The sequence below is a fragment of the Ixodes scapularis genome, unplaced genomic scaffold (assembly GCF_016920785.2).
Source record: "Ixodes scapularis isolate PalLabHiFi unplaced genomic scaffold, ASM1692078v2 PGA_scaffold9__187_contigs__length_104089568, whole genome shotgun sequence".
In the NCBI taxonomy this organism is placed as follows: Eukaryota; Metazoa; Arthropoda; class Arachnida; order Ixodida; family Ixodidae; genus Ixodes; species Ixodes scapularis.
In genome coordinates this window covers 6,845,306-6,855,774 of record NW_024609884.1, presented here as the reverse complement: position 1 = coordinate 6,855,774, position 10,469 = coordinate 6,845,306, and the positions used below count along the sequence as shown (strand labels likewise).

The 10,469-nt window shown below is 43.4% G+C and overlaps 1 protein-coding gene across 2 annotated transcripts in view; it reads left to right on the top strand.

Moving 5' to 3' along the window:
* Positions 1 to 10,469, top strand: part of LOC8040654 (hemicentin-2) — a 381,503-nt gene that overhangs the window by 28,482 nt on the left and 342,552 nt on the right. For both annotated transcript variants that reach the window (XM_042287164.1, XM_042287163.1), the window contains exon 2: positions 3,141 to 3,527. In XM_042287164.1, the coding sequence (XP_042143098.1) occupies positions 3,141 to 3,527 (387 nt within the window). The remainder of the gene's footprint in view (positions 1 to 3,140; positions 3,528 to 10,469) is intronic.

Here is a 10,469-nt window from a genome sequence, read left to right as displayed (position 1 = left end):
TCATATGACGGATACGTATTCCAGCTTAATCAAGTCTAACACAGACTATACTCTAAGAAAAAGCCCGTGCGTCTACTTTCTCGCACAACACTTAGAGAGCCAATCACCTCATCTTACGGAGGCAACTCAGCGAATGACGATGCCGAAACATATTTTTGGACTAAATAACGCACTCTGAGTTGTGTCATTAAGCAACGCAAAACGTCAGCTTGCATGGTTAATGTCAGAACTCAGACTGGTTGTTTTTTTTTTTTTTGTCTAAACATACGTTTCGGCATCGTCATTCGCTGAGTTGCCTCCGTAGAATGTGGTGATTGGCTCTACAAGTGTTGTACGGGAAAGTAGACGCACGGGCTTTTTTTTAGAGTGTGGGCTAAACGCTTTACGTGAGTCTGTAAGATAAAGATGCCTTGTTAAAGATCCTAAACTTTTATTAGCTTTACAGCAGATGTCGTAAACGTGACACTACCATAATCGGTGTTCTGATAGGTACAGTCCGAAATATCTAAATACGGCCACCCGTTCAAGCTCGCTAGATGAATTAGTATATGAAGCACAGACTTAATGTTTTGATTTGGAGAATATCATTATGTTAGATTTTTTCTGATTAATCGTCATGAGCTAAGATTCACACCAAGTTGTTAGTTTTTCTAGGTCCTCTTGTAATATTATGCAGTCATCAACGGAAGAAAACTTTACAATAGAGCACAAGGTCGTCAGCATATAGTTCTAGGTTGGAAGATAAAAAAGAAGAAAAATCGTTTCGTATAAACTAAAAAAACAAGTGGGCCAAGAACTGAACCTTGAGGGACTTTCTTGGCCTAAAAAAAGAGGACGATGGTGTTTTCTTCAAACGTTTTGGGTGTAATATCGTGTTTTTCTCTTTTTACTAAGCTACATTACAAAAAAAAAACGGATTAGGTGGAATAACTATTTGCATTTCCGTGCGTTTCAATAACAATAGTATTATTTACTCTTATTCAAATATTTTTAGTGCATCAGATCCTTAGTTGCGTTTGAGCTAATAAACTCCCTACTGAAAACCCCGGTATAACTTTTCACTATCCGGATTATGGAACCGGAATTTTGTTTCTGGAAACCCGAAATCCAGATTATAGACAAAGGAATAATTTCTGAAAACATAAACTCCAGATAAAATCCAGATAGATTTCCGGTTTCATAATCCGGATAGCGAAAAGTTATACCGGATTTTTCGGTAGGGCTGCAGTTAAACAACCAATCAATTATTCAGTTAACCATATCACTTTTGCACGATTTTAGAAAGGTTGAGGGAATTTTATCTGAGGGAGTTTTCCAATAATATTTAGTTATGAACAACCTGCTACGGTGAGACGCGAAGTTCTAGAAGTCGCGTTTTACAGATGGGCCGAACTTGTATTCCTTTTTGTTTTATCAAGACTGAAAAAATTAGGCCTCCAAATCAGCCATGAATATATAAAACGGACAGGACCTGCCCTGTGCACGCCTACAACGCGTGTGCTTGCTGTCAATAAACGCTATGTTTTCTTTTGAATTAAGACGAACACGTAAGCAGCTGCAACCTTCAGCTGCTATCGCGATCTTCGACTCCTGAAAATCTCAGAGACACAACACCAAACGAGTGTCAATCCATTGGTATTAATGCTGAGCGTTTTATTCTTCGTTCGCACACTATAGAGGCCTTACGAGCGCAGGAATGGCGTGCGACGCTCGGGGCCTTTATCTCCTTTGACGGCCGCGTCGTTTGCGGATGCCCCTTATTGGCAGCTTCCCCTCGTAAACGGTGACAACGTGGTGAAGTGGATTTGCGGACGCAATCCGTTCTGAGGGATCGCCACTACGCCGTAGCATAGCCGATGTCAACAATTCAATATTCGCAAGCCTCCTCTCTCTCTCTCCTTCTCCCTCTTCCTCCTTTCATCTCCGCCATTTCTCTCTCTCTCTCTCTCTCGCTGCATTTTTGCCGAACTCAAAATGTAAGAAGAAAAAAAAATAAAACGTCCAAAAACGGATTGAAAGAAACGAGATTTTGGAATTAAACACGCGATTTCGGTTTGATATTTAGACACCCAGTGCGTTGTGTTTTGTGTTGTGTTTGGTTTGTGAACGTCGGTAGAAGGGCGGCCGAAGGAAAAGAGACTGCTATTGCACAAGCGCTTTCCCGAAATAACCCGAGAATGAGTTCGCCGCAAAGTACGTGGTACCACCGTATATGCTAAATTGCACGTTTTATTGCTTACGAATCCGCAGGCCAACGCGGAGTTTAAAGTAATACATGTATCTAACACTGAAAAAAATATTGAAATGGTAGCGAGGTATTGAAGAGAAGCAGAGATGAAAGGTGAAGGGAGTTAGTCATTGACGTTTTGGAAGCTGCATATTTTGGCCAGATCACTTTATTACGCGTGAACTTGTTTTTCTGTGCGCCCCTTTATATGAGGAGAGTTGGCATGAGTGACTGTTTTCTTTTCTTGAAATTAACAACATTTTGAATCGGGTTTCATGTGCTCACAACTGCTTGGACTGACTTTTGTTGATTTGAAACCAGAAGCCAGACCAAATGTTTAATAAACTTTACGCAGTTAATTTGCAAACCATTCAACGTGAACAAATATCAAAGTATCCAAGTTGATTGCTTGAGCTTGCAGCTCTTGAATCAGTTGTATCAAAAATATGATATAAACTGTCTCCTTCAAAAAATATTTTAATTTTCTTGAGATTACTGGTAAACATTCATGTGAGGGCATGAAACATGCACATATGTCTCACGTTTACTCGCAGTATATACCGAACAGTTTAATGATATCAAGTACTACGATTTTTGATTTGTTAATGAAGTGCGATAATTCAATTAGGTTTTTTTAGTGTACAGGCGTATTCGAGGCTTTAAAAGTTTATTATTATTATATTATTTTTATTATTAATCTTATTATTCATTTTTGCAGACAAGTCGTCTAACCCAATTATTTTTGTAACCGACGTTCGGGACCAAGCTTCATTTAATTTTTTTTTTTTTTTCATGGTGGGGGGGGGGGGGGGGGGGGGGGGGTCGCATTAAACTCTTTCTCTCTGCTCTAAACTGTGTCCGCTCATGCATCGGAGACTTTGGTGACGTTAAACGCTTTGGTCCGTTCTCGCAGAAGACGCGTCCGGCGGCGAGCTGACGGCCGACGTGATCTCGTCCGTGGGCCAGGAAGGGGGCCAGGCGGAGCTCCCATGCAGCTCCCTGCGGACGACCTCCGGAGGCGGCGACGTGCCGCTTCCGCTGCGCGTAGACTGGCGGCGGCAGGGGGATCCGAACCCGGAGCCCGTCTACTCGGTGCGCTTTCCAGGCCGGGCCAACATGATGCAGGGCAGGCATCAGCCGCGCCACGATTGGGCACCTAGGGCCTACTTCTCGCTCCTGGGCTCGCCCGCCGCCCTCAAGGTGAAGACGCTGGCCCTCGTCGACTCCGGCGTCTATCTGTGCCAAGTCACGCGCTCCGATGGGTCCGTCGTCTCATCTGCCGTCCGACTTTCCGTGCTCGGTGAGTACGCCTTCCGTGCCTGATTGTCTACCAATCTGGGAACACTATGATGGGTTGGAGGCGAGAGGGGTGGGGGGGCAAACGTGGTTTAGTCTGACGGTATTGGAATGCAGCCAGCCGCTGAACGCAGAGAGCTACGCAAATATTGAACGCCGCGCTTGCACTTTGTGGAGGTTTAGAGTGCTTCCAGACTATTGGTATCCTTCTGTCGGGGGATACCAATAGTCGGTCACTACTAACCGTTCAGAAAAGCTTGACCTATATCAAGGCGTCGGCACGAAAAGTTTTCCCCGAAAAATTCTAAGGGCACTAGAAGCACATTTCATCTCTGAGTTTAACGAAGTATTCGTACATTGTACTTGCTAAGTTTCTTAAGATTGCATTAAATAATGGTAGTGCAGCGTGCCTTGTTGGTGACTTAGTCGTTACCAATTTTGTAGCCATAAACCTAAGCAATTTATACAATGCAATGGCGGTAATTTTACTTCGCTATAAGGCACGCAGAACGATCTGCGAAATTCGCGCAGCAAATCAAGATGCATATTTTCGCTTCGAAATGTGGCATATAAGGAGTACGAAACGTAGTGTCTTAGGCCTATTCATTTGCTGGGTCCCTTGCATGGGCCTCAATGATTGGTGCTCGGCGTTCCACGTAGGTGTATAAAAACTCCCAATTGAACAGGTTCGCTTGAATTAAGGACACACTTTTTCGGGAGTAGGAAGAGTAATGGTTGTTGATTGTTTTAAGGGAAGGGCAAAGGACGACGACACAGAGACGCCAAATCCGTATTTTCGTCCTTTGTCTACCCGCTCACCTTGAACCTCGATGTTTGCTTGGCCAACCAGAATGAAAGAGGAGTCAATATATTCACCAAATTTCGCATGCTTTTCTTGATGATTGTTGTTGTGCTCTCAATAATAGTCTTACACGACGTGAGTGATCAGTTGCTATATTGTTTTTCTATAAAAGCGACTTTCGTAGGTTTAATGAAATAATCTTCGTTTATAAAAATATCAATAATTTGTTTTATTTTTCTGAAAAATCTTTGCTTAAATATTCGTTTGGTAGTATCAATCTAACGCACCTGGAAATAACAAAAGAAGGAAAACATGCCATCACTGCAACTTAGAGAATGGTTCCAGCAAAATTTAAAATCGATCTACATAGAAGTTGTCCGAATAAGTCTGACCTGCCATAAATGAGGCAGACAAAACCTAAAAACGAAGAAGTAAAACACGCTAAATAATCGCTTTTTAAAATTTTTTGTTTATATGTTAGTGTTAGGGCCGCATTTTCGCCTACGCAGTGTGTAGAGCCTGCAAGCTGCAATCAAACTGCAGGTCGGGGACATCTGTTCAAGAAGATCCGGTCATTTTCACGCGTCTCGGGTGTCAGGGGAAGAAGGAAGACAGATACTGCGAGAGGATCTTAGTCTCCGCCCGTGAAAACGCTGATCTTATCCGTGCCGACCGTGTCGGAGAGAAATGCTCCTTGTCCTACCATTCGAAGGTGCACTACGAGGCAAAGGACAGGTCCCTTTTCGGGGCGCCTTTCGGGGGCTTAACCATCTCGGAGTGATGGCCGAGCTTCGCGCCACTGACAACCCCAGCTTCGCCCTTTCCCCCCCCCCCCCCTTTTCCTCCCCCCCTTCACCCCGATCCCCCCTTCCCCCTGCGATTTGGCCAGATATAACTAACATAAATCGTGGCATTCTTGCTTTTCGTTGCAAAGAAAGGACTCGACAGGGATTCGAGCTCCTTCCTTGCCTCGTCGTCTCAACTGTAGAAGTGCTAAAATAAAAGCGACCCTTGCAAACTTCTGTGTTTCTTAGTTGCCATCCCGTTTCTACCAGATGCAGGGGTGCCTACTTTTCGATTATCGAAACCCGTAATCATGCAAGTAAATCCTTGGGCATATCTGAACATACATACATTACTATATTATGGGGTATTTCTCTATGACCGCTTTTTGCTCCACTATTTATACATAATCGCCACTATCAAAGGATGGGACTATAGCAGTGTAGTCCGAAACCTTTCTGCACAACTTAATTGGCACGTACGTTCAGAACAGATAACAGACAGTCAAAATACGCGATAACCGGCGCTTTGTTTTAGATATTCACGGGAACAAAACGTTGTTCACTCCTTAGATTCTGTTTCAAAGCAGTTGAACTCTACATTTTTTTAATTCACATTTTGAGGGCTAATGGCTAAGGGTATATGGTACATATACGTTTCGTTAGTTGCGCCCGGAATTAATCTTGAGATGTCAATTGGATTTCATTGAACGTTTTTTGCTTATTTAGTTAACTGGCCGAAAACTAGCCGGCCACGTTTGACATCTTTTGCTGACAAGTGGGCGCAATGCGATGTTGGGAAACGCGACAATTTGAACTACCATATTACAGAAGGTAGGGTTGAGTCGTATTCTAGTTTTAGGTAAATACGTTTTTTCGTGAATCTTGCTCCTGCCTGCATCAGTATCCTTGGGACCATGAAGATGCTGGCGTCACCATCATCTATGTTGGATTTTGCTGCGGTGGATAACACGAAGCGTAAATGCTGTTTAACTGCCTTTAAAGTCCCTCATTTTTTGCCCGTGTCTGCGACGGGTTTCTCATTTATCTATTTGACTATTTTTGTTGCTATATGTACTTGTTTTAACATAGTTCATGTAAAGTGCCTCAGAATGGCCGCCGCCTTTCTATTGATTTTATATCGGAATATGATGTTTAGATGTTTTGTTTATATTTATTATTTTTTATTATAGTTCTATACATAAAAAACATTAAAACTGTTTGTTTTCTGGTTTAAAAATAAAGAACTCGTTCCAAAACGTAATTTTTTAAATAAACCTGGGATGAAAGTTTCTGTTAGTAAGTTCAGGTATGAACACTTTCCGTTATGTGTACAGAAAGTGTATGAACGCTTTTCATTAGTAACTTCAGGTATGCAGTATTTTTTTCAAGAAAGGAATGTGAAATAATACATCCTTCAACCAGAGTCCTTGAGGCGCCCAGCTCGGAGTTTGGGTTTCATCTGCACGGTTTCGCCGCTTGCCCTAACAGTTGCAAAGAGGAGCCAGGGTCGTTCGTAATGCGGCAAAACTCCTCGCACATTATTTATTTCTCCACCTACTCTCTCTAAAGATATGCCTTTCTTTGTCACTTAAGAGCAGGGTAGCCTGAAATGCCCACAATAACTGGTGCCCTTCGATACATAAAATACGCTCCGTCTAGGCGCATACACTTAAAAAACAGATGACACGAGCGAAGAAAAGGAATCTGGTTTACCCAAGTCGGTGTGATCTATTTTTCATGACGCCGAGTCGGCTGACGAGAGCGGCTGAGTCTCCGAGCCACTTTACCACTGAAATAGTTATGGGGGCAATATTCGACCTGCCAGGCTATTTAGGAACATCTGGTAACTGCAGCTTCCCAAGTTTCATTTCCGCTCTTCTTTTGCGTGCACTGGCCGTCGCGGTGAAATGCATATCCGTGACCGTGCCGCCTACAGTGGCACGGCAGAAGAGCCACTGTGTGAGAAATCGCACAACAGCATCCCGGCTCGAAGTTTCGGCTTGTGCGAAGGCAGTCACGCACGCAAGGTGCACTAGGAAATTTATGAAATTGGCGTAGCGGAGATTTTTGCCTGCTCGGGACGCGCGGTGCCAACGTGCTGCCGAGAGTGGGTCATTAGGAATTTAGCGTTTCTTCGTGGTCTTCAGATTTCGCGCTGAATATTATGCATAGCATTCCCGCACGCGACTTTCCGCATCGCGGAAATAAATTATGCGCTAATTACGTTTTCCGAGCGCCGTAAGGTGACGTATAATGGTAGGACGGTAGACGGTGCGAGTTTTTTTTGTTTTGTTTTTTTATATAACGTAGCGCTTTTGTGAGGCAAACGGCTTGATTACGGACTGTGTCCTGATTATGTTTCGTTTAGGACCCTTTTTATTAATGGTGGCGTCGCGGAGTTTGTAAATGCGGCGCCGTCACGACTGTAGCTCCGGAAAGTTTACGTGACTCCGGAGCAATGTCGAGTCCAGGCAAAATCTTTCCGCGCGTTTTGCGAACACCCTTGGGTATCCGCGGCTGAAGATTTTAGCTTATTCCTTCCTGTGTTGTTTATACATAGTTCTTTTATTATTTTTGGAATAAAATTCATTGTTGCCGGTGCTAATAAACGGGCGAAGTTGGCGCCAGGAATTAGAAGCGGTTACTAGGGCATCGTGAGCTACTGAATTAGAGTGAGCTTTCTATGACCTGTACAAACCCCCAAAAGACGCAGTTATTTTGTTTATTTCTAAGAGAGAGCTGTAATTTGAATAGCCATTTATGAGATTGTTATGGTTTCTGATGCAGCCAGTGACCTATACACACTTGAAAGCAGGATATATCTACGCCACCACGAACCTTCACATGTTGGAAAGCACGCAAAGTTGCGTCAAACGTACGCAAAGTTAACCTCGACATGAGAGAAAAATTTACTTTTAAGCGCAATATGCACGTGCTCGCACGCATTGGAACACCAGTCGGAATGCCGTGCTTGCAGTTGTGTACGACGGCGGGTGCGAGAATACGTGGCTTTGAAAACTGCTTTCGTTGCACGAGGTTGCGCATTAACGAAGCTTTTTTGTTCCAATCTGCTCTCTCGCGCCTGCGCTTTTGGTAGCACAGCATACAACTTCTGAGATGGCATTTTGCACATCTCTTAGTGTTTTAAACGTACATTAAGCTCCACGACAAATTACGAATACGGGCATATGTGCATAATTAGCTTCTGTAGCGAATGAAGACCAACCAAAATCAGGTATGTCGACAAAGCTCGCTCCTGCTGCCGTTCGATTTTGGACCATTGGGAGAGCGAGAGTTTGCGTGGCTGCTAATTATACATGCCGTCGCCGCAATCCGCTGGGAGACTGTTAACGACCGGTGAGAAATTTTTGACCCGGCCGCAAGTCCACAATCGGGCCGAAGTTTGGTGAGACATTTTGACCTATACACATGGGTGGTGAGAGGTGTGTCGCGTCCTCTTATGTCCTTGTCCCGAGTGCTTTTCTTATCCACGGGTGAAATTCACTTTAAATCCCGCTACATAAAAAAAAAATACAAAAAAAAAAACCGCTGTGATATTTGCAAATATTTTACGGTTTATGAAACGACCTTAACTTGAAATAGTAGGCTATCGCAATTTCAGCGTGCGTGTAAAGTTAGCCTAAGAAGATGGGCCGATCATTTGACAGAACGTCTGTCGCAGTCAGGTGTAGTTAGGACCACCATGAAGAAAGATAACGCACTATAAAAAAAGCCCGTGCGTCTACTTTCCCGCACAGCACTAGGAGAGCCAATCACCGCAGCTTACGGAGGCAGCTCAGCGAATGAGGATGCGGAAACGGATGTTTAGACCCCAAAACGCAGTCTCAGTTGTGACATTAAGCAATGCAAGCGTGACGTTTTGCATTGCTTAATATCACAACTCAGACTGTGTTTATTGGTCTAAACATATGTTTCGGCGTCGTCATTTGCTGAGCTGCCTCCGTAAGCTGCGGTGACTGGTTCTCCAAGTGCTGTGCGGGAAAGTAGACGCACGGGCTTTTTTTAGAATGTAGGGTTCTGATTTTGGGGATCCTGGTCCGTGTTCTGGGAAGAGAGGCACGCGCAACAACGCATTCAAATTATGTCACCTTACCAAACGAAAGGCCTAGGTTGGAAATATGACTTCTTTCACTTAGGGTGACGATGCTGACATTTCGCATTTTTATATTTTGACCGAAATAGAACCCTTTTGACCTCGACTGTGTGGAAGCAAAGCTGGATGTCTATCCTTAACTGTTTGAACTCGGTCATGTTGGTTGAATATTATTTTTATTTACCAAGCCTGTGGAAATTCGAGTTCAGCTTGCATTATGCGACAAAATAAGAAAGAAAAACCCTTAAAAAGTAAGCCACGACTCTAACGAACCGACATGTTTACTTAATCAAAAGACGAACAGTGACGCATCTCAAATAGCCAGCGCAAACAAGAGCGTTCTGAAAACAAGACACGCGGGCTGTCTTTGTCAGGAAAACATATTTCCGAAATTTAAAAGCATAATTGTTTTACAACATGGAAATGAACAATTACCTTCTGGTGGGTAGTATTCTTTTAACCAAGCTTAATTCAGTTTGCACATATACCTTCAAGCCCGTAGTTACACAACCGGAACAAAAATGTAGCATCTCCCCCCCGCCCCCCCCCCCCCCCCTTTCCTCCCTCTTTTACTGCGATCTTTAGCGCTAGCTGCGCGGAATTTCATCAAAAGACAAAACGTTATATCCCGGTGTTACGCATGACAATACAAGCGGATTGCTTGCCCCATGGTATATGCAACGTAATTGAATTGTCCTCGAAAAAATATGCTCCCCTCCACAGTTTGAATTAATTACCTTGTACACGGCGGCTCTTTCTATTTGTCTTCCATCTTTCCGTTGCCTTTTTCTTTTTATTCGAAATGTAGGCAAATATTTCTTACCGAGTTGGTTTTCTCAGCCACTGACCAAACTCATCTGCGATGAAAGTACCGTTTACCTTAAATCTGAGGCATGTACTCAGTGCCCTGCATGCCGCACTCAAACCCAAGTTGGAGGGTCCTTCTTTATACAATTTTCGCTCGACCACGTACTAGCATGAAAGATAGATTCGTTTAAATTTTCCTTCTTCCAAAAAGACGATTCCCGATTGGAATTTTCTACCAAATGATATTGTTAGAATAACTCACTATACATCGTACTCGCCTAAATATTCTCGTTTTATTAATAAATGTTGTCTTGGTGTGTTCGCGGTCTATGATGAACTAATGCGGGTACCCAAATACCTTTAAGAGGTACTACGTAACCAGTGCTTTCTAAAACTGTATAATGAGGTTTTTTCCAAGCTGTGTTCTACAAAGTATAT